The sequence below is a fragment of the Echiichthys vipera genome, assembly GCF_963691815.1.
Source record: "Echiichthys vipera genome assembly, chromosome: 20".
Taxonomy (NCBI): domain Eukaryota; kingdom Metazoa; phylum Chordata; class Actinopteri; order Perciformes; family Trachinidae; genus Echiichthys; species Echiichthys vipera.
In genome coordinates, this window is record NC_139845.1 from 15,255,168 (window position 1) to 15,280,456 (window position 25,289).

Consider the following 25,289-nt stretch of genomic DNA (forward strand, 5'->3'; position numbering starts at 1 on the left):
AAAGGAGGCATGTTCAAAATTAATCTTAACAGCATTTTTATCAACTTTGAAAGCATGCTTTTTTAACCACGAGTCAAACTTTACAAAAACGTCAAATGCCAAGGAAAAAGAAAATGGGGGATATAATGCTCTTACTTCCTAAAAGCTGCGTGTATAATTTACAAAGTGCCCTTAGCAGACTACTGTCTGCACAAGCGAGTGGTAAAGAGCATAGTATAAAAGGACGTACACATATCCAGTTAAAAGAAGCTGGCGGAGAAAAAGCATGTGTCTGGGGATCTGAAGAGTCTGTTTTAAAAAAGGCTGGCTAAAACACACACACTTACGCACAAATACACACAGCATCTTCCTCAGCACTATCAGGACCTCCATCATACGAGCATATTGCTCTTCTCGCTCCTCATCCCCTCCGTCTTCCTTCATTTCCACAAGGACACATCTCTAAAACCTTTCTGACTTTACTGATGGCTCCGGTTTACTGAAGGCTTCTCTTTCAAATCACCTTCTTTTGTAACTCACATTGACGTTTGAAGACGAGTCTCTTCTTCGAGGTTGCAATAAAATACATTTAAATTATTAAAACACACTTAACCTAGAACATTTTAGGTTCGCCCTCAAGCTTCTTCCCTAAGGGGTTCCTGCTCACTAAGCACTTATCCAACTTCTACAGGGACAACAACATGTGTCTACAAAATGGTAGAATTGAGAGCAGTTTTTAGCATCAATGCTCAAAAGAAAGTCTTCTGTTTTTCAAATACAAAAAAAATATACAGCGTGATGTTTCTTTTTCCAGGAATTTCTATATTCTATACGATTGCAGCAGCTATAAGGTTTAATTTTGGAGCTTATCTTACAGTATTATACATCATTCAGAAAGAATTGTTACACTCTGCCTCCGCTCTAACCAATTTCTGTTGGGAATGGGGATTAAACATTTCAATGATGCATAGCCATAGTGGTTTTGCCGGGGTTTTAACAGTGAAGTGAAGCAAAGTTAAAACAAACTAGGATGTCTGGCAATATTGAGTAGCCTGTTGTCGGCGTTAATCCTGCCGGTGGTGCTCATTGGATTGACTGTTCTCCAATTGAGAAACAGTTGTTTCATGTCAAGACGCAAGAGGAATCAGTCAACTCAGTGGAGTGGGAGGATTTAAATATCTAGACCCATTAGTCAGAATTTAGTCTTTGTTAATCTTTGGACCATAGTATATATGAGAAAAGGTTTGGTCGGGTGTAACAGCGAAATAAACATAAAAATACAGGAAGAACAACACCGAGTGCAGAGCTAATTGCTGAGAAAAATCCTTGCAGCAGACAAGATGTTGCTTGACACTTTCTGTCTGCTATGACAAGTAGAGCTTCACGGATGAGGATGGTGATAGGATACACCAGGGCACTCATCTCTTAGTTGATAATAGGAAGGACTGTCTGGGCTCAGTCCACTTCTCGACAACATGGGGGCACTTTCTAAGTCAGTCATTTTCCCCCTTTTGAAAATCTTGTTTTTCCTTCTTTGTTGTTTGTCCCCCTCTGTCATTTCCGATGCCCTCACTCTTTCTTAAACCTGACAGGAGACACTCTGGCTGTTATATTGTACTATTTTGTCTTCACTCTGGCTGTGATACTCCTTCAAAAACCCTCACCTCTCTGAATTTAGTTTCAAATGCACTACCTCTACATCTCTTTCCCCTGCCTCTCTAACTTGCTCCCTTGGTTTCATCTTTCTTCAGAGCGGATCCATACTTAGACACTGCCATGCAGATTACATTATAGATCCGCTGGCCAATCAATGGCTGCTCCACATTAAAAGAGGACCGGCCCTGCTCCTTGGCCTGTCATGGACCATCCTGGCCTTAATTAGATGACTTTTATTGTTGGCTAATGGGAGAGGCGCTACGCTGTGGAAGATGGGGGAAGACAAAAGCAAAGTAACGCCTCACAGGTGGAGAACAAGAACGATAGACTCTCCAAATCAATTTCTACTTTGACAGGTGGGAGGCCCGCTAGATTGCTAAATAGTCCAGGTGGTTACACAACAACTTAATGGTATTTTTTTCCTTCCGTGGCATTAGAAGAGTTTATCAATTATCGACCAATTGGAATTTTTTTTTTTTAATTCGGATGAACAGTCAGGTGTTAATGAAAGTTAGGGAGAAAGGGAGAAAAGGGGGAGTGCTGGGAAGATGGAGAGGTCAAGAGGCCAAGCTATCACTTCACATTGCATAATCAAAAGGAAAATGGAGCATGGCAGCTGAGCAAGCACTGCTGAGCCAGACCAAGGCTGTTTTGTGACTCAGAAAAAGGAGCCAGAGAAAGAGTGAGAGAGCTAAAAAGATAAAGACAAAGGGACACAAACAAAGAGACGCAGACAAAGAGACACTAACAAGGAAGGATATGCATGGTGGGACAAAAGGAAGACCACTAAACTAACACAACCAAACAAGCCTATGCAAGTCATCTTGTGGGCAGCAGAGTGTGGATGTGATTAGATTTTTTTTTCCCCAGGCGATACAGACTATCATGTTGACACGGTGAGCAAAAAAGACTTAAGGAATTAATCAATGAAGTACCTCAAAAGCAAAACTTGACAGACACATAGAAAGGGGGAGATACAAATAGTATGGTACAGACATTATGTTCAAGACAGAGACAAACAAACAATGTGGAAAAGAGAAAAGACATAAATGACTTGTTTAAAGGGTAAATTAAGCAGCTGCAAACAGGTCAAAGTCTTAATCAAGTCACCAATCAATGGACAGGCTCAAATCCTCAAATACTGGCCGTCACTCAAATTCACACGGCTTTCCACCGTTCAGACTCAAATATTCTGCAAAAGAAAACTTGGAGTGCATTAGTGTGAATAACAAGTCTATTTGTGAAGACACTTTGGCTCTTGGTTTGGCTGCTTTGTAACTCCAATTAGCTCTGCAGGATATAAGCCTATATTGGTCTTTTTGCTGCGAGCTGATCTAAGCCACTTTCTCACCTACTGCGCTCCTCATTTAGTTTTACAGCTTTTGGGGCTACTGATTAGGTCACTGTACCATAATATGAACCAATCAAGGTCCACTTCCAAAATAGCCAATGTTGAGTCCATTAAACAGACTGGACCGCAGCATGGACTAAGTTACACTACATGTATCTCAGTCCACTGGTCTCATCAGCGTTGTTTTCAGATGCAGTGGGTTGCCTATATAGCAAAGGCTAATTTGTATCTTATAAGAACATTACTTAGGCGTACGGTAAATTTTGAACATTGCAGCATCTGGAGGCTACATTTATCTAGAGTGGCCACGATCACGTGAACACGGTGCAGCTGTCCCGGCTCTGCAGTGAAAGCTTGACCGGAGAGGCCAGAGCTCAAAGTAAGGGCTTTAGAGATATTGAGCGTATAAATGTGTAATAAACACATTTATTAACAGGCAGGTAAAGAAAGCAATTAGTTGGTTAAAACAGTGGAGCATTTAGCAGCTTAAGAGCCAGATATTTCTTTCAGGAGTTGGTGGAGAGCAAAAACAGAGCTAAAAAAAGTAGGTATTGTATTTGAATTTGCCAGTTAGACAGAAATATGACTCTTTTTACTACTTTTTAGCAGCCCACCGCTCCTTAGATAGGTATAATTTCACTGTAAGTTTTTAAGTTTCAAGAGGATATGTCCATGTTGTGTTGATAATTTGTTAACAGCTCATTTCCACTGCCCCAAGTGGCCAAAAAAATCTGTTAATGCAGAATTAAACAATATTTTGGCATCAAATACACTTAAGCATTCTTCACTATATTCCTCCTATTCTAGAAAAAGACAAGTCACAAAAACCTTTTTTTAAATTAATTTTTCATTTAAAAGTTCACTTTTACGTCTATACGTCTAGGGCCTTGGGCTATGTTTCTGAAGAGTGCAGTGTTTTCAACAAACAGGCTCAAGTCTCTAGAGTTTGGACAGATCAGTGTTTGCCCTCAATCAGAGAAGAAAAAGAAAAGTAAGACGGGCGAGTACTGTTGCCTTAGAACTACACCTACGAATAGAAAACTATACTGTACCTACCTGATCCTACACATCATCACCGCATGTATTTTCAATAAAGCTGTGAACAACCTGAGCGACAAAGCAAGAAGGGCTTTTTATGCCAAATAATGCATGCAGAGCAGAACGAGGATGAATCTTACAAATCGTGAAAATTCAAAAGAGAGCATATACATTTTAAAAATCACCTAAAATAAAGTGACCCTGACAACTCTTTCACATGGCAGGCCTTGCTTCCTAAAGAGGACAGACTGTACACCAACTGCACACAACACGAGTTGGAAATCAGCTTTTTAACTACCTGCCAACTGTACCAAGACATCCGAGACATAAACTTCCTTACAGACTACAGCCAAACACCCGACTTTTGGACTAATAACAAAAACCTCCATACCTGCAAGGTGAAATAAAGCGATGTGCAAACACAGCAGCAACATTTGGGAGCTGTGGCGACGTGAAAAGGATGTCAAACGGAACTGTTCTATGTATAAAGACATAGTGTACATACATACGGAAGCCTTTAAATACATTTTGTAAAATAAAATAAAAAACAGTGTTTACACAGTCCTTACTAATTTGTACTTTGTCAACAATTTTCTATTTTTATAGGCCATTTTTAAAGGATATATGACACAATGGTCTGATTATATTTTCAGTTAAACTTGACTGATTTTAATTATGTATTTGATTACGATGTAACATAGCTTTATTTCCGTAGATCTATATTGTGTGTACATTTTGTTTTGGTTTCTTTACACTTGCTTTGTTAATGGGTTCCCCATGCCAATAAAGATAATTTTAATTATTAATTGAATAGTTTAATAGTCAGGTGTCTGACCTACAAATGCTTTCAATGTCACTATTTTTATACTTGCTTGTGTGAGAGCTATTCAGGCAGCAGGTCTCTATTACCCATGGGGTTGTGCATGTAATATTTATTTGCAATCATTCAAAAAAGGAATAAATTATGACTTGAGAGAATTAACTTGCAGCTTCCACCAAATGCAATACATTCACGTACAAACAAGGTAGGGAAAGAGGGAGGAAGAGGGAGGAGGAGAAGATGAAGAAGAAGCAGAGAGACAGCCACAGAGAGCAGGAGAGCGCGATAGCATGAGAGAGTATATCTCACACTTCCTACACCTCCACAAAAGGAGCAGAATTAGACCGACCTGATGAAAGAGCCAAACCTTTCTCTGCTTTGGCTTTCTCTTTCTCTCTCCCTGCGTCAGAAAACACCTAACAACAACACACAGCGCATCTACCCATCATGTAAGATGCCAACCAAGGCACGTTTGAAGGTTTGTTGGCTGTGTATGTTATTCAAGGCTCATCAGCGCATGGAGATGCATGAGAACAAAGCGCGGGGTGATGCCTTGAAGATCTAACAAGAGTCTGATTCGCCCACAGAGAAAGGCAAATAGAGAGAAAACAAATGCATTGAGAGGAAGGGATATGGAAAGTAGAAAATGACAGAGTGATAGAAAAGGCAGAGGAAAGGAGACACAGGAGAACATGATAATAAAGGAAAAAATGGGAAAAAGTAAAGGATAAGAGAGGCTAAATGTCTGAAAAGAAAAGAGTCACTGCTTTTTTTTTCTGTTCACCTCATTAAAACTAATTGTGACAGCTTTTGTGTGCAAAAGTATTCTTTTTGTTTGTATTTAATGGGGTGCCAGCCAGGAGAAATCGTGGAAAAAGTTGTCTCGTCAGACAAAAATGAAAAGTCAGCCAACACAAAGAGTCTTCAATGTAAATTGCTCATAAGACCATGAGCACAACTTTCTTTTTCAGAGAAGTATAGATGTGTCAAACTAACTACTAACAGAGGTGGGGCTGGCTGATATGGCCAAAATCTGAACTGCTCAAAACAATTGAGGCAAATCCTTACTGATGTACGTTGTATAATTTTGTGGTCAAAAAAACAATGTAAGGGTCAATGGTAACCAAAATCATCAACCCGCTGAGGGCTGGATTCAAATCCAAATCCAAATTACACTGAAAAATCAAAGCGAAAATTGAAAGGGCCCACTGCACCAGAGGACGGTCTGACAATAGCTCTGAAGGTTTCATCCCCGGGAACTAACAGCAGCCAGGGTATTGTTGGCTATGACAAGGAGGTCTGTGCGACCCTCCAATGATATGCCTCCCCAGACCATCACTGACCCACCGCCAAACCAGCCATGCTGGATTATGTTACAGGCAGCATTAACGTTCACTGCAGTGTCTCCAGACGCCTTCACGCTTGTCACATGTGCTCAGTGTGAAGCGGCTCTCATCTGTGAAGAGAACGAGGGGCTAATAGGGGAACCTGCCAATTCTGGTGTTCTCTTCCAAATGCCAATAAATACTGGGCTGTGTGCACAGGTCCCACATGCACACCAGTAGCCTGCTGGAAGTCATTTTGTAGGGCTCTGACAATGCTCCTCCTGTTCCTCCTCGCACAAGAGGAGCAGATAGCAGTCCTGCTGCGGGGTTGATGCGCTTCTACGGCCCTGGTCTAGCTCTCCTTGTGCAACGGCCCGTCTCCTGGTATCTCCTCTATGAGACTGTGCTGGGAGACGCAGCAATCCTTCTTGCAACCGCATGTGCCATCCTGGAGGAGCTGTACTACCTGTGCAACCTGATTGGGCTGCAGATGCTACCTCATGCTACCAGTAGTGTCAAGGACACTAGCAGAACACAAAACTGGACGGAAAAAGAGAGAGCAATGGTCTGAGGCCACCACATGCAAAACTCTGCCTTGCTTTCACCTTTCTATTGCACCTGTAGTTATTTACATTTGCGGCAAGCATTTAAAAAGCTTGTACTGTAGTTTGGGGTACGTTGCATTGTATTGCGTTATACTAAAAGAAGGGAACAAAAGTTGAAGTCACAATAAACACACAGATAACACTTTAAGACAAACACTCATTATCTTTGAGTAAAATGTTGTGCGCTAAAAGCAGAACAGAGAAGCACAGGAGTCAGGGAGTCCAGCCGCTTGCGTGCCTCCCACCATTTAACTTGTGGATCCTAATTGTATGTCTGTGACCACAGTTTGTCTGGAGTGTTAAAGGTAGTCTACAGAGCATTGCAGTTTCCACTTAGCAGCTCTACTTTGAATGGCTTCAAAGAGAGTTTGATGGGATGAAACACAGTGTATACATGGGATGTATAGAGAAGCTTATATCACAGAGGAATCATGCGGAAACCCACGCAGCCAGTCGAACATTAGTGGCTCTAACCACTTAAAAACTTGTCACGACGGCATGGGGTCAGTTCACATAGCTTACTGTTTGAACACTTTCAGTCTTATTATCAGCGAAACTCTGAGAGAAAAGAAGTGTGCTGTAAAATTGCTTCTTAAAAAACACTGATTGTTTTCTCTATGCTGGAGAAAAAAAAACCCACAAGAACAACTCTCAGTAGGTGATTGAAAAGGCTATAAGGCACACATTCTATGGAGAAAAAAACATTTGCAATAAGGGAAAACAGGGACCAAAAACATTTGTGGGGTTCATTCATGAACATCCTGAAAAATAACCCAAACACAATAAAATAAGTTATGCAGTTGGGCTTTGTATTGGCAAGAGTTTGGCGAGAGAGAGAGAGTGTACCATGATACAGGGGTTAGGATTCAACAGAAGCAAGGTGATATATTGTTGGTGATATCATATATTATTTTAGGAAAACTGTCATAGTATAAAGAACATACCACCGTATGCATACACTGTATGCTGCCTTAAGATACAACACTGCTATACACCTAATAAAGCATTAAAAAATAACAGTTATATTGCCAGGTTTTTGCCCCCCAAAAAAACCCAATACAAAACATGGCATTAACATAGCAACAGGCATGTCTGTGAGGGGAAGACTTGTGTTTGGAGCATTATTTTGCCCCCTTTCCAACAAGCTAGCATGACATGGTTGGTATCAATAGAATCGGTCAACTAGTTTCATAAAATAACATGATATCTTCACTCACTGTATGATATTTGTGCGTGTGCGTGATGTTATGCATGTTATGCATACACACATTGAAGAAATGACAAAATGAAAGGAATATATAAGGGTAAAATCCAGCCGATTGCCTTCTTTAAATTTATCACACCATGTTCTCTGGTGTTTATCTGATGAAGTTAGAAAACAAGAAAAATATATATTTTTAGTAGCTCCAGGGTGTCATTTGATCTCATAGACTGGCACTTGGTGGTAAATCAATATGATCATCTATTGTCTTTCAAATAAATCGTATCATGACGATATACAATTACCTCATCTAAATTGATAACAAGCAGATACCAACTCGTATTACTTAAAAAATATGTGAAATATTTTGGGATATGTTGTTTGAAGATTGTGTTTTTTTATTCCATTGCACTAATTGTGTGCATGATACATGTATATACGATAAATGATATGATATATGATATATTTCAAAACTACTGGATTTTTCAACTCTCTCTTTAACCAAATCACACACATTTAGGCTATTCTATCATATCTTCTTTTGATAACTAATGTAATAACTCACTTCCATGCACTGAGCCTCCCTTGAAAGGGTTTAGAGCTTCCTTGGGAGTACCACCTCAAACTTGGAAAGATAAGATCTGGGGCTCACATTTAGTACAAGGCAGCTCTTCTTTGGCTAAATTATAAGCAGTGTACTTTTTTATTATCATATGACTCCTTACTGCTTCATTTGCTGGCAGTGAAACGCTGTCCCGGCACAGGACGTGTTTCTTGGAGACATTGTACACTAAACGCTGGGGCACCACAGCTGACATAAAAACAATCAACAGTTCTCTTCATTTTCTCTTTTAAAGTTTTGATGTCTCTCGAGGAGAAGGCCACAGGACGCGGTTTCACACAAACACAGATGCCACACATAGTGCTAAGTGTGAGAATAAAACCAATGTGGAACAACATAAACGCACACAGCAGGAGAAGTCTGTAGAGAAGAGTGTGGTGTGAACTTGAGGTGAGCACATGCCGACAGATCACGCTCTCTCTTGGACATAGCCTGCTGTACACAAAAATGTGCAAGTCTGAGCGAGAACTCACAAATACATTTAGACACAAAGTGCGACTCGAGTGTGTATCTCAATGAAAGAAAAGCAGATAGATGGAAGAAAAGAAAGAGGAAAAGAGGACATGGAGCTCTAGGAGGAGTTCACTGGCTACAAAGTTGTGAATAAAGAGAGAGTCTCAAGCGTTCTACTATGACCTGTGGCGATGAACTGGCGAGTTAACCCTGAGTCTTGCTGGCTATAAAAGATGCCACTCTGCACCGTGGAGAGCAGCGCTTGCGGTAGACGGGCGAGGAGTAAGAAAGAGATGACTGATCCTCACATCAAAACCATATCACACAAAAGAGTTTTTTAAGTGAAAGGGAAAAGGAGAAAGAGAGGGAGAGATGGCACTTACCGATGTATTCAAAGACGTAGACGACAAAGAACGGTGTGACCAGGTCGTTGATGCCTTGCACGTAGCCGCTGGCTGGATGGCGGATGGCCCAGATAAAAAGGATCCGCTCGAAAATCTTACACACAAACATGCACACAGAGACATAGTGTCAAAACAGTGGACAAAACACATTTACATTCAACAAACTACACTGATGCACACATCAGTTAATAATGTGTATAACCCTCTGTCAATAATGAATAGTTATTCTCTGACAGCATATGGTGGCTGAACAGCATTAGTCTAGTTAGAACATTTTAGAAAGGGAGTGAGGTGTGTGAAAGCAGGATTAGAAGTGTAGAACAATTTGATGCATGCCAAGCTGATGACGAGTAAAGCAGCTGAATGGGCATGACCTCGCTTGCTGTGGAAGTCTGGCAGTAAGACTAAAGATAAGCTGATATTAATGTGGTTTAAACTATGACTTTTTTAGAGCCATTGTTGCATATTAGCTGATCACAGAATGAATGAATTTATGGGGTAGATTAGTCTCAGTTTTTTTGCAAATGTGTCAGAAAAAACATTTAAGGTACCCTGTGGATTTATTATAGTATCGCTATAGGGCAATGTTTTTACAAGCGTGGTCCCTGTTTACTAGACAGGCGCATGAGGAAGCATATGGACTTCCAAAAATTGACTTTGCTAATATTTTATGAGGAGGAAATTACATTTAGATTGCTTATTAGACTCAAAATGATACACACACACACAGTGATAAAAACTTAATTTACATGTAAACTTTGTTTGTTTACATGATAACTCTGCAGGGTACCTTTAAAGGGGAACTACACCCATTCTTAAAATCCATACATGTTATTCCTGTGGCCTACGACATTCCAAACATCCTGGAAAACACAGCTAAAACACTGCAAACTCAGACTTCCAGACTTACTATACTAGATGAAATCACAAGTTTGAGGCTTTTTTCTCTGGTTTCTGGCATTGAGAGAGAGGAGCTCATGTTCACAAATATTGAACTTTCCTAGGCCATGGAAATAAATGAAATGAAATGAAAATGATTGTAGTTTCCCTTTGATTAATACTGACTTTCAAAAGGCAAATGCATCAAAACACTAACTTATAAAAGAAAAAAATAGAGTTAAAAATCACAGTTAGTTATAATTCTGGTTGAAATCCTGTGTATAGCCTGTTATATTGTGTAGCCTCTTATATTGCACCACTTCTATCCTTATAGTTACTCTCTGGATGTCATCTTGATCTATATTGTAGTCTGCTGTGAAAAGTGACAAACAAAATGCTATACAAAAACTCAAATTAAAAACTATGCAAGCACAATCTGGATTTTAGGCACCATGAAGATGGTTGAGCCCCGTCTAATTTTGAAAAGAACCATTTCTTTTCCTCTTTTTCAGCACAGAGCAACACCTCAGTCTTCACTTTCTCAGATGCATTTTTTGTGCACAAAAAAGCTCACTTTGAACTTTGTTCTCTGCTTTGGAGTTGGTCTCCTCCCTTCTTCTTTTTTTCCCAATGTGTCTGTCTCTTGCTCTTCCCCTCTGACTCCGTCTCCTCCTCCATCTCCCCCTCTCTCTCTCCCTGATTCTCAATATTTTTTTGCAAGGCAAACACTTCCATCTTCGTTATAGGGTGGTTGTTTAATGCTGTCAGCCATGGGGAATTAGAGAGGGCTTGATGTTCGTTTTTTCTTTTCTCCAGCTCAAATGGATTTCCCCAAAACACACACACACACCTGGGTGTACCACACCCATCAAGCACTTTCTTATTTTTAGGGGATATGTCATGTTTCTGTCACTTTCTAAATAACCTCATAGCTCATTGTTTTACAGAGAGAAATAACACGTCAATGTTGGGGGGGAGCAGTGAGTGCAGAGCTTCTCATTTCTATTTAAAGTAATCCAATCAATGTTAAGATAGCCAGAGAGATTTGTAAGACCCAACGATCTCTGGCTTTCCCTCACACTTTCTCTTCAAATCCCCTTTGCCTGCCTCCACACCTCACCCCTCCTCTTTCCTTATAAAAGCTGCATCTATCACACAGGGAGAGGTGCTGCTGCTGCTGCCGCTGCCGCTGCTTGCAGGCGGAGTGGGTAATGGGACTTTTGATGCAACCTCAAAAGCTGACATGCATATTTCACATTGGCACCTACACACTGAACCACTCTGAGTGATCCCCTGCGCACACACACACACACTACCCTATACCCACACCCAGTTTACTATGAGCAAAGAATGTTTGTATGGGAAAGACAGAAGATAAAGACGCTGAAGAAGCAACGGGCTTCAAACGTCGACCAAACAACACTCGCTTCAGGTTTAAACAGAGTTCATTGAGTTCTCAACAGACAGAAAACTACTTTCTTTCGAATTATGTTAATCTGCCATTCATTTCGTATGCTTCTCACAATGCGGTGCACCTCTAGGACAGAAAATCAGCTTCCCCGTGTCCCCTGTGTCATAACGCTATAGCACCATCAAATTAGTTCCAGACCCCAAGGACCCTGATAAGGGTAATCTCAAGAGGAAGGGAGGAAATTGACACAACAAAATGGCAGCAAGTGAAAGAACTCTTCACTGACATCTGACACGCGAAAGTGAAAGACAAAGAACATTAGGAGGGGTTAGAGGATTAAAGGATGATACCACTGTCAAAAGGTTCAAATATTCAATGCTTTCATTGTATGGTTGCACCGATACAGCGTTTTAATAGTATACCACGTTATGAAAGTGACAATTGCTTATCTACGGTATTGAAAAAAATTTACTTTTTACAATTTCTTCAAGTTTCAATTATAATGACGTGTTTATTCAACAAAAAGCCTTCTGCTTTCTTTTCTATAAGGGTTATTGTGACTTATAATAATTAGCATTGCGTCATATGGTACACAGGGATATAATCTGAGTCAGAAACGGATAACCTCATGCCATCTTAAACTTATACCTACGCACTCCTTAAAAGTTATTCATTGAAAAATCTTTAGTGAAATGTGTTAAATGACAAAAAACATTTTTTTGATACGAGACTGATAAATCCTGCTCTTTCAGCCTCTAATATCACAATTTGGAAGCAAAATGGAATGTTTTCTTTACACTTTGGGATCTTGTAAATTGCTGATAAACAACTCGTTAAGACTGTGTGGTTCTCCACAATGAGAGAAAACTCTTAGATACCACTTAGGAAATCACTACAGAATTGCTTCAATAGCCCTCTCTTCCTGAAATGGAACAGACTGTTGACTGCCTTCCACCTCAACTAAATCTTTCCAAGCCAAATGGGTTGTTTGTGTGTGTGTGTGTGTGTGTGTGTGTGTGTGTGTGTGTGTGTGTGTGTGTGTGTGTGTGTGTGTGTGTGTGTGTGTGTGTGTGTGTGTGTGTGTGTGTGTGTGTGAATGAAATGAAGCAGGGTGATTTTCAGGTGGCTTTGGAGTCTGTTGCATACCAAAATATACCAGCTGCTTGAATATATTGGTGGCTTTTATTTTGTACTCAAAAGAGGGAGAGTTTGGTGTGTTGGGATGAGAGGGAGGAATATATTCTGGGAGAAGGGGAGAGGGGAAAATGGGGTAAATTCTGAGGACATGTAATACCTACTATAAACATCCCCCTTGTCTGATCTCATTTCCCTCCTTACCTTCCTGTTTACAGCCCCGCGTTCTTTCCCGTACAATACAGGGGCAACGGAAGGTGCCGTTGCCTGGGGTGCTGTGTGTATGAATTAATGTGCTTAAACATGAGTCTTATAAAGACCACTCCTCATTGTGCCCTTTTTCTACGTGCATACACATGCATGTGCGATTCTTTCAGGAGTGTATACAGTTTTGTGTGTGCTTGCTCACACCTATGTTTAGGTGTACGCAGAGCAGTCCAGAGCACTGGCCATCTCATTATGGGATTTTTCTATCTGGCTTTCCAGTTCTCTGTTTCTCAGGCCAGTGGTTCTGTGTGTGACAGGCCATCCCAGAAGCACTGTAATCATAAGATAAACGCAACCTCGTATAAAAGAAGGGAATCAAGTTAATTTCTGTGTTAAGTTGCGCTGTGTAGCTGCACTGATAGTCCCTTAGGCCAAGCTGAGAAAACTTCTCACACCACTTCAGAAACTAAAGTGACTTGCACACACCACATTTACATTTTAAGTATTTAAGTAACACCGTTATCCAAAGCAGCTTACAATGATTTAATAGTTAAGGCTTCCAGTAATGTGTGCCTTGCTGTATGTTCTCCTAATGTGCCCTAACTACAGCTGATACTTATCGTTTTATCAAACACAATGCTTAAGAAGGTTTTAAGATAATTAGATCTTATATCCCCTAGAAACACCCAATGGTAGCGGTAAACGCTTTGTTCAGTAGCACTAACAAAGACATACGAGAGTGCTAACCATGCAGACAGAGTGAGAGTTTGTGTATATATGATCACATGCATGAATGCAGGTATATTAGAAATCTTCTATGTATAATCTTAGCTTGTGATTCCGTGTGTGTGTGTGTGTGTGCCCATGCAAGACCATGCAGTGTGTTGGAGCGAGGGTTTTCCCGTTTTCAAACTCCTAAGCAGACACACTTCCATTCTGAATTTTTAGCAGTAACCTTTTTGAATCGATTCATGTTATTTAAGCCATTACGATTTCTCTTTCATTTTGAACTGTACAGTTGTTTACTATTGCCCCACATTATTGGCACTGATGCTGTTACCATATCTGCCCAAAAGCGGGGGTGGGGCTGCCCAGTGGGGTGGTGTGTGTGCAGCAGGGGAGAGGGGGGAAGGGGTCTCACCTCTTGGACAGAAGCTTGTTGAAAGAGAGGAATAAGAGGATTAGTTCTCGGTATGTCAATGTGAATCTGCAGAGAGAGAAAGAGAGAAAAAAAAAAAAACACTGAAGCAACGGGCAGGTTAGCACGGATCTGGGCATCACAGACAGTGACAGAAACAGAGAGAAGGCAACAGTTAGTGGATTGGTGTCCTTGATTGAAGACAGACAGGAGGGGTTTTGGTGGTCTGAAATGGATAGCAGCGGTGGTCTCGATTGCCAGTGCGCTTATGTCACAATGACTCTGATACTATGTGCCTGTGCGTACATTTGTGCGTGTTTTTGTCTATGCTGGACCACGTTTACACCATTTCAGAGCGTCTTCCCCGCAGATGAACAACATGACAGGCAGACAGTTTCATCAGAAGGGAGCCAGACGGATGCAGGACAGCGGCTGGAGCCAAGCCAGCTGAAATAGCCCAGACCGGACTGGGGCGGACCGTTTGAGAGAGTGTGTGGCTTGGACAGGACCGGTGATTGAGCTGTATTCACAGATGTCTCTGCTCTGTCCACCTTACCTCTGTCACCTTTGGCTGCAGCACCAAAGACTCAGGACTCATCCTAGGAATGTCTATGTGGATCTGACAGCAACATGGAAGAAAAAGTGTTAGACACACACACACACACACACACACACACACATACATATGTATGTATATATATATATATATATATATATATATATACAGAGGTTAAAGTCCTTAACGCAGCAGCTTGGGTTCGAGACCCACCTGTGGCCTTTTGCTGCACACTACTTTCCGCCGCAAATGTCTTCAGAAACACATTTTATCATTTTTTTCGTAATTTGAGAACATTTGTGATCTGGCTGCCATTTTTACATGTGTCGGCCAGAGCCACATCGTTTCGTTGCTGTGATTGGTTGTAGGTCATGTCTAAATGCTGTGTTTGGATGTAGGTCTATCTTATTGTGTCCAAAGGCATTTTGGTCATCACTATTGATAATGTCCATTGGAAATTGAGAGTACAGAATGTTAACAACCCTCTAGGCAACTTTCTGCCAATTGTTTTTATTGCTGACCTAAAATAATTCAAACTACCCCATATAAAACTGTAGGCAGCCAATGTGAACAGTGAAAACTTTCTGATAATAGTAAAAACTATGACCAAATTCAATTCGGAATTGTTTACCCTTTTTCTTTGGAGTTTTGTTTTCTCCCTGTATAGTCGAGAAACACCATCAAAGCGCCCACTTGCTGTGAATACTCCACTTAGAAGTGCTGTATTCACCAATGGTGCTCAATCAGAGATTAAACTGAATGTGTACTGGGGAGCTGGAAGGGTGAACTTAATTTGATGTCCAAGCAGACTGATTTGTACATTTGCTTCCTCACATACAGCTCAGCCAGGTAATGCCAAGACAATTGCAGGTTTGCAGTGCATGTTTGAAAGGAGCTAAACAAATTCAGAGTAAAAAAGATGAGAGAATGTGCATTACTTTTTACAGGTATCAGGGAGAAGGATTCAGGTGTGTTGATTGTGCAGCCACAAGATCTTGATAAGTCTGAAATATAACAAGGCGTTTACTACTGTGAGTTTGTTTAAAGAGCATGTCTGACGCATCTTTGCTGCCTAGAGATTAAAAATAGTTTAATTCAGCCTTAACAGTAGAACTCAATTGATTGTGTCAAACACACAGCATCACTGTATATTTTCTCACTGCCTAAAAAAAAGCTTTTTTTCTCTCTTTTTTCTTTTCTGGAATGGAATAAAACCACAGCAGTACTTTAAAAAGCTTGTAGTGTGAGCTGGGACTTGTACAATAGCTACATCCATATGCATATGGATAAACACATACACACACAAGCTGTTTGGGCAAGTTACCAATGACATAAACAGAAATATAAAAGAGACAGATGCACGTACACAAGAAGAGACACTAACTATGGACACAGATGGAGAGATTCACACTGGCAGATGCACCATCTAATATGAGCAAATACCCAGTCAAACATAAGACATATAGGTACATGTGATGCATGCAAATATATCTACAGCCACTTAAACATAATGCACAAAAAATACATACACATTTGTGCAATCTGAGTGCCAAACTGACATATGCCCAAACACACATAAACACACGGGGAAATAAAAAAATTCACTTAAAATCACCGCTCAGGCCATCAACACAAACACTGTTGGAACAAGCAAAATTTGGCAGAAAAAGAGGCATCAAGACGCGATCCAAAACAGTCATCATAACAAAGTATGCCAGCTTCCTGGCACAGCGCAGAGGAGATCAATGGGAAATTAGACAGAAAATAAGAAATGTGTATATTTGCTATCGACAGCTCACTTTGATGTTTCTTATCGGCTGGAAATGAATGGGAAGTAGTCAAGTGTTAAAATGAGTAAGTGGGGGGAAAGAGAGAGAGAGAGAGAGAGAGAGAGAGAGAGAGAGAGAGACAGAGAGACAGAGAGAGACAGAGAGAGACAGAGAGAGAGAGAGAGAGAGAGAGAGAGAGAGAGAGAGAGAGAGAGAGAGAGAGAGAGAGAAACAGTCAGAGTAAAAGAAGATAGTATTTTCAAAGTCAAAGAAAAGTGTTAATTTAAGCAGCTCTCTGAAGCCTTGTGGCTGGTTGTCTCGACCACACTCCCTATATGTCAACACAGACAGAAAAACAGACATCAGTCTGTACATGAGTATGTGAGGGAGAAAGAGGAAAGGACAGGGAGAAAAAGCAAGGAACTGGTTCCAGTAATCCTGTCTGCAGGGCTGAATCCTGTCAAAACACACACTTTCTTACACACACGTAAACAGGCATGTGTCCTGGATTTGTGCTGAGGGAATACATTAGTGACAAGACGTTCTTCTTGTAATTTAAAATGGAACATTTTGTAGTTTGTCTTTCATTCCGTCCTTCAAATTCTGGGATTCAGACAGGAGTTTACAAAAAAGGCACATGTACAAAATGATTAAACACACTATGAATAAACAGGACCTGTGAATGTGTGCGTGTGCAAATATACCTGTCTGTATGTGTCCTGATGGTGTTCGTCATTGCGGGAGTCGTAATATTGCTGGATGAAGCCGAAATATTCTTGTCTTTTCCTCTGTAGGACACTTTCTCTTCTTTCTGCATTAGCTGGTAGGTAACCCTGAGAGAGGGACAAAGAAAGAAAGAGAGAATGATAGAGGTCATGAAATTGTGAATATAGTTGCTATTCAACTAAATACTCAGGTGCTCAGGCTGTGGAAATAATTAGGATTAAACAAGGAAATGTTCTTTTAACACTTCAGTTTATGTTCAAGAAAAAAAACATAAGTCAATTAGTGAGCTCTAGAAGTGCTGGCAGATGGGTTCTGTTACCGTTGGACAGAGTTGCTGTCTCCTGCTGTTTTCAGTCTTTACGCTAAGCTAACCATCTCCTGTTAGCTATTTAACTTGCAGAAGAAAGACTGCTACTGATCTTCTCATCTTATTCTTTGCAAGAAGGTAGACACACATTTCTCAAAATCATGAATGATTCCTCATGTCAGATGTCCTAAAATCTGATTTCATTATAACTGCAATAACATCAATCTGCATATCATCAAATTAAGATTAAAGTGCCAGCAGAAAACCACGACTCAGAGTATGGCACAAAAGAAGAGGGAAGTGCTTGAGATGTACCTGTACTTATGAAGGTTATAAAATAATGACACAGAGGTTTCATAGTCTGAGCCAAGACGGCAAACTTCATTGCTTTCCACATTGTCAACAGCAGCGCTTTACAGCTTAACTACTTCCTTTTTACCTTTCACAAGAAAAGCCCTAGTTATACCGTTAACGTTACACCACATCATTGCTTACCAGGGAGCCTTTAGCTTAGAGGCAAGCCAAAAAACAGCTCATATCTCAACCAAACAGTATACATAAGCTTTCATCAGGTGGCTTAAACGGTGGACGGTTGAACAAACAAAGTAACTATGGACACTTTTAATGTTACCCAGCAAAAGAAAAGCAGCCGTGCAGATGGAGGAGGAGGGAGAGAGATATGGGTAATTCTTAATATTAAGCCAGACCAGTAAGTAACAAAACCCGCCCACTTATTAAACCTACCAGGTGTTTCATTCGGCCTATATCAGAGCACTGAGATCCGGGTTTCTGATTCAAATGGATTCCTTTGGACAGTAGCTCGGCTGCTAAGTCTTAAGTCAGGTTGTCACAATACCAGAATTTTAAACTTTGATACAATACTAGTATAATAAAATAACCATAAAAAGATACTTGACACTGCAGCAAAATTAAAGAAAAAAAAGTTCCTGAAAAATCACTGAACAAATGCCAACACACAGTGGATTCTCCCCCATTGTTTCATCTGTGCAGCCTCGGGTTGAAAACCTGATCGCAGATCTGCTTTTGTATAGCTTCGATACTTTCGATACTATCAAATGTGAGTAACATATCATTTTGGAACATGTTGTATTGAAAAGTATCGGTAAGTAACTCGCAAAAATCTACTAAAATATGATTTTATAATCTTATTACTGAGCTATTCCAGACATTTGAATAAAATAAAAAAAAACTTTGTTTTTCCAAATAAATGTGATGATATGTATTGATATTTTCGCTTTTGCATTGATAATATTGGATTGTTAATCATTGAATCAATATATTGAACCAAATTGATGTATCGTTATACCCCTAAATGTTACACTGTCTGTAATGTAATATCCACGTTTACAATTAAAACATTGTATTGATTCTAGTACATGCCCAAAACTTCACTGTTAATAATCTCAGAAACTATAATACTTGTTTATTTTGTTATGCATGCCCAGAGAAACATGCTCACAGACATGCTTGCTGCGTCCACATGGGACTCATTAATTCAGCTCTGTGGATATTCAGTAAAACCATCTTCTGAAACTGCATGGCATTGTATGCTGTGTCACTCTGAATTATTTGTATGTCAGTATACACTATTTATTGAGCCTTAACCCTTTATTTCTAAAACCTCAATTTGCTTTGAGTCTGATGACCAAGTTAATCACAAACCAAACCATCACCTGGGATTACATAGTCTATAAATGACAACTCTTCACTTTGCAGAGAAAACTTTCTGCTGCTTGACCAAATTCTTTCTGCTTCTTAGGGGAGCTACCTTTGTGTGTGTGTGTGCGTGTGCGTGTGTGTGTGTTTTATGTTTCTGGGAATGTGTTTGTCAAACAGTTTATGTGAGAATACATTTGTGTATCCTCCTTGTGCCTGGGCTTATGCAACGAGGAGAAAGTCGACTCCAAACTGAACCACAAATCTTAAGTCTATTCAAAGCGAGAGCTGGGACCAGGGGCTCTGAAATATTCACAAAGTTTAAGTATTTAAAACAGAACTCAAACATGACTGTTGGCTCTACAAACGTGAATTATTTCCCTGTGATAAAAAGCCGGATGGTGTCGCTGTCAAACCTAGATAAGGTCCTTATCGTAGTTGTTTACATGTGTTTGTGTAAGTGTCCATACATACATGATGATTGAAGAAAAGAGTTAGATTATTTAATACAATTTAACAATAGAACCAGCCTTCTGGGGCTCTACAAACCAATAGAATGTAATGTATAATTTGTGATATCTGCCAGTGAACCAATATTTACCAACATGCACTGTATGTGTATGCATGTGGCTGTGTGTTACTGAAATTAGAGCTGCAATAAGTTTATTAATCAATATGTCTATTGATAGAAAATGTATCAAATTAATTTTGAAAATCAATTAGTATCCAAGATTGTTTTTTTTAAAGAAAAAATGCACTAGTTCTTTGGGTTTGGCTTTTTAAATAAGAATGCTTTGTTTTTACTAGTCTGTTATGATAATAAACGAAATATCTTTGGGTTTTGGACTGGTTTGACAAAATAAGACATTGGCAGCAGTCACGTTGGGTTCTGAGTAATTGTGATGGTGATTTTCACCATTTTCCCATATTTTATAAACCGTGAAAATAATTGCGTAACTGAGTTGCAGCACTAAATTAAATAAATACTATTCTACACAATAATGAAGAGCACAATGACACATTCACACATGAACTGCAAAGCTAGAATTATGTAGACATAACCCAGCGGAGCTTTACATGAGAATGCAAATGTCATAATGGATCGGACAGTAAACAAACTTGACCCTGCCAGCTCCGTAGTGCAAGGTCAGTGCAAAACCAGGGGGAGTATTTCCTGTAAGCGAGAACCAATCTGACGCAGACAATCTCCTGTTGTGTTCTTAACATGAAAAAGGGCAACTTTGGACAATGTCTGTACCTGATTCATCAGACATCGTCTGGAGTTCATGTGCGAGTGGCTCTAGAGAGGCGGCTGAAATATCCAAAGGTCAAGTATTAACCTCCATAGTCAAATTTTACAAAGAGCTCCTTGTAATTAGTTTTGAGAACAGATGCTGCCCAGTACTCTCTTCAACACTCTGTCCTTCTCGGATTTATTAGTTGTCACTTTCAATTTAAACTAATGGCTTTCAGAGAACACACATCTGAGAGCATCTGTGTTTTGGACTGGCTTTAGTGGAATCGCCATCAAACTAAACTCGTCTAACTGCACCAACAAAGACAGTCCAATGGGAACACATAACCGGCCCTGAAATGCTGAAACTGGAGGGACTGTGTGTGTACTGTGTGTACTGTGTGTACTGTGTGTGTGTGAGTGTGTGAGTGTGTGAGTGTGTGTGTGTGTGTTTGTGTGTGTGTGTGTATGTGTATGTGTGTTTGTTTTATGTAAGTACATCTTTGTCCTTGTGCTGAATCTGCTGTTTGTTGTTTTTGAAAGTTGCCTGCCTTTTTTAACAAACTAGCAAGCATATAGAAAAACACATGTACACACACACCCACAAAGTATCATTTTTGGGCAGCTGTGTAGAGGAAAATCAATAAGAGCGGCAAAAAAAATTTCTTTTTCTGTGTGTTTTTTACCTAGAAAGGCCCCTAGAGAAACCTGTGGAGCGTAGAGGCTCAGCAACACTGAGTTATGACATATAAACACATGCATCATGTTTCACGTTCCCTGCCAGCCCATCTATCTTTTCCACCACCAATAATACTGTCATTTGTTTTGTTTTTTTTCATTTTCTTTATCCTTTTTAGTCAACAACCCTAAAAAACATGTAAGTTCTTCAAACAAAACACTCCAAAAGGAGGCAGACTCTTTACCCATCCACACCTCCCTTCTGCAACTGTTGCATGCTGCCCCTGCTGCCAGTCAGCCAGACGATCACATTTGTGCCCGCAGAAATCAGGCTAGACACTGACTGGGACTTATTCACTGTCGTTTCTGGCAAAACAAGAAGTCCACACGTCACATGTTGAAACTGCTCCATATGCAAACACACACACGAGTACACACACACAAAGACACGAACCACAACATTGCCAGCTACAAAACAGTCGGCTCTGGTGGCAAATGAGAGAGAAGAGAGCATGTGTGTGTTGAAGGTTAATGGACAGCTTAGTGGAGGTCAATCACACTGCAGCTGCATTACTGTTTGATCAGACAAGAACACACACACACACACACACACACACACACACACACACACACACACACACACACACACACACACACACACACACACACACACACACACACACACACACACACACACACACACACACACACACACACACACACACACACACACACACTTTGAAGACAAGCTGTGTCATACACTCCATTTTATTACTGCGTTTCACCTCTAATGATAGGATAATCAGAAAACTGTGCCAACATATTATAGTTCTGTGGTTTCTCAGATTACGAAAGCTATAAAATAAAAATATAATTTTCTTTGTTTCATAGTTAAGAGAAGAATACCTGCTAAGAGGTAAAAGGACACAGCTAGCACAAGCAGCATGGTTTTCTTTTAGAAAATAGAGAATTTAAATAACTGAGCATATTTCACAGTAAAGTGCATTAAGAGCCTAAGATCCAAGTGTGCTTAAGCTTCAACCTGAGTGGCTAATTTCCATTTAATGTGTGGTCTGCTGGTTAAAAAGGGTGAGTGGAGATTTTCAAAAAACAGAGAGATGGAAGACAGAAAGTGACGCATAAATGCATGACGGCTCTGCATGACCTGCCAGCGGTACAAAATGTGGGAACGCGATGCTTCTTCCTGTACGGTTAATCAGTCTACATAAACCTCATCTCTTCATTCTTCCGTGCATCAATCTACTCCTCGATCCTTCCATCCGTCTAATGGGCCCTTCACTTCAGCAAGCTCTCTGTAAAAGAAAACAGGGGGGAATATGCTTGGGGAATCCATTTGGGGAGTTTAAATGAAATAGTTTTTTTTTTGTCTTTTCGCAATCTAAATTGAATTCTACTAACAGGCGCACATTATTCTGGGAGCAGGCTGGAAACAAGCTGTCCCACTATGGGGACAGGAAAAAGTTGAACAAATAAAACTTCTTTCGAGTATCTTGTTGCTGTGTCTCTACATGCTCAACATCTGGCAAGCTGAGTTTCGCTACATGTTTGGTATTTGATTCCAAGCCGTGATTCATCGACTACAAGTTGCAAAGATACAATGAATCATGATTCTGCAACATGATTTATTTCTTACCTCAATGCATTCAAAAACGTATAGTTTTGGTTTATGACCAGCCAAGTAAGAGTTGCATTCATTCAATCAGGAATAAAAGGTTTGTGGTAATGTGTGGTCTCAAACTTTGCCCGACCATATTAAGAGAGCTGTACATGGGAAGTTGACATTCTCAAAGCAATTTCAGTCAAAAGCAACTGGACTGGTTATTTGTCTAGGAAGACGTTTCACCTCTCATCCAAGAGGCTTCATCAATTCATGTACGCATCTGACCAGGCTGGGACTAGAAGTTGACATGTTTTTTCTTTATATTGCATGGAAAAGAATGGAATTTATTCATTTGGGGACATATTTAAAAACAAAATGATTTGAAATGATTTCTCAGGAATCTGAAACAATGCATATTATTCCACCATGCATGACCCGGGTTTCACTCTATAACTCACCCCACTTTAATCTCTGCCTTTTAAGAAAGCTCCCATCTGGATGCAGGTTCGGTTCCACCAGAACCAGGACTGCCAGACACTTGAACGGTTTTATGTCTAAGGCCATCACTCTCAGAAAGTATATTTTGCATGACATAGCATTTGTATCCTTAACAGTAGAATCATTTTTGTGTCTAACTTTCCTTAACTTTTTAATTGTCTTGTTTTGCTGCACTGTGTGTTCTAGTCAAATTACTGTATAGATTAAAAAAGCGATTCAGATATTCGTTTAAAAAAAAAAAAAAAACTTCCTCCCTTTATTAAGTCAATAAGTAAATTCCTCCTGAAGGAACAGATTGTTTTGATGGCCCATCATTAACAGACAGAGTAGGTCAAATGTAAATAATCCATTTTCCCACATATACATATAAAGTAAAGGTACACAAACAGAAAGGCAACATCGTGATTCCTGGTCTTGGATCTGTTTATAAAAAGCACTTTGCTCAGGTCTTAGTACTTAATACTGGAGTGTGACAGTGACAGTGTCATGAACAGAAAAGGAATTCAATGTTCTAGCTAAGATGTGAGATGACTCTTAATGTTGTGCATACCGAGGGAGGCTGATCACAAGTCTTCTGCCTCATGTGCCTTAAAAATCATTGCTTTTTTCTCTCAGGCTATAATTATGTGGTGTTGTGAGGTAAAAGTGAAACATACCAATATCTAAATCTGTCCCTGATGCCACTGCTCCCTGATACATCTCATATAACCCTTTAGTTTTATCAATATTTCCACAGCCAATTAGTTTTCTCCTCTCCCACCACTTCACATTTAACAGCCACACTCCATTAGCAAATGTACATATTGCCACAGGCTGACATTCTTTCACAAAGCAGAAAAGTCATTTAATTTCTCCTTTCTCCTTCAGGCTCGGACACAAAGTGTTCTTGAAAAAAAAATGAAATAAGACGGTATTATTTCTGAAATAATAGGAACTTCAACCGGATGTATTTCTAAGGCCGCGGGCAACCTGTGGAGCCTCTTGCTCAAATAGGGAAATGAGGTAGAGGGAGCAATCCAGTGAGGGTAAAAAAATTGCTCTCTCTCTCCCTCGCAGCCTTGTTGGAGAATTTTCTCTTTTCTGGCTGCTTTTTAATTTCCACAAAGGCTGATAACTGTGCAGACAGTTATATATGATTTCTGTGATGTGGCGGTAAATGCAGGCCGTTGGGGGAGCATTAGCGAGCTCTAACCTGAGTGGAAAAAAACACTTGTTTCTCGTCTTTGTCAGGAAAAGAAGAGCGTGGCTCAAGAATGCCTGCTGGAGGGGAGGCAAAAAATCAAATAAGTTGGTGCACGCTGGTGAGCAGGAGAAGGGCACAAGGGACACCACTGGAGTGAAGTTTTATTAGGTGCCTCTGCCAAGTTTATGGAATACAAGCGTGGGCTGTGAGTCTGAATGTGTGTGTATTTGTGTGCGTGCATGCGTGCCAGACGGAGAATAGATTTTTCGAGCCTGATCCCTCCTATCTATTTCTCCCTTGGATCTTACCACGGACGGGACAGAGAAGGCAGTCAAGTGTTATGACACTTCAGAAGATATGATTGCTTTTGACACTGTGCCTACTTTTCACTTGAATCCAAACCTTGGATTTAACCCTGGGATAATTCACACTGCACAAGGCTCTAGAATTGTATTGAAAACCTTTCAGGGTTGGGCTGAGATAACTTCAGATATGGATCTTAAGTTCGGTCAAAACACCCCCTACATATCTGTCAAAGTCATCTGGACATACACGTCCTCAATGAAAACATGGGTTGTATTCCATTATACTGGATTTAAACAAAAATCATGTCTAACATGTCCATGTCCGCGAAAGAGAAACAAAAGTTTAAAGTTATAATCCGTAACATTTTCATCTAGTTAACTGTCTGTTAAGTTCCTATCTATCAAAGAGTGAGTTAAACAATGGTGACAGATCAGGTGACCCACTAATGAAAGCATTTGTACTTGCCTTTTTGCTGAGTATTCCAATGACGTAGACCTAGATGTAAACAGTC

At 40.1% G+C, this 25,289-nt stretch overlaps 1 protein-coding gene across 1 annotated transcript in view; it reads right to left on the reverse strand.

Annotated features, from left to right (window-relative positions):
* tbc1d22a (TBC1 domain family, member 22a) overlaps nucleotides 1-25,289 on the reverse strand; it is a 133,874-nt gene that overhangs the window by 81,459 nt on the left and 27,126 nt on the right. Inside the window, exons 7-9 of the mRNA XM_083935120.1 lie at nucleotides 17,253-17,381; nucleotides 14,227-14,292; nucleotides 9,434-9,548 (exon numbers count right to left, since the gene is read on the reverse strand). Of these exons, the coding sequence (XP_083791246.1) occupies nucleotides 9,434-9,548; nucleotides 14,227-14,292; nucleotides 17,253-17,381 (310 nt within the window). The remainder of the gene's footprint in view (nucleotides 1-9,433; nucleotides 9,549-14,226; nucleotides 14,293-17,252; nucleotides 17,382-25,289) is intronic.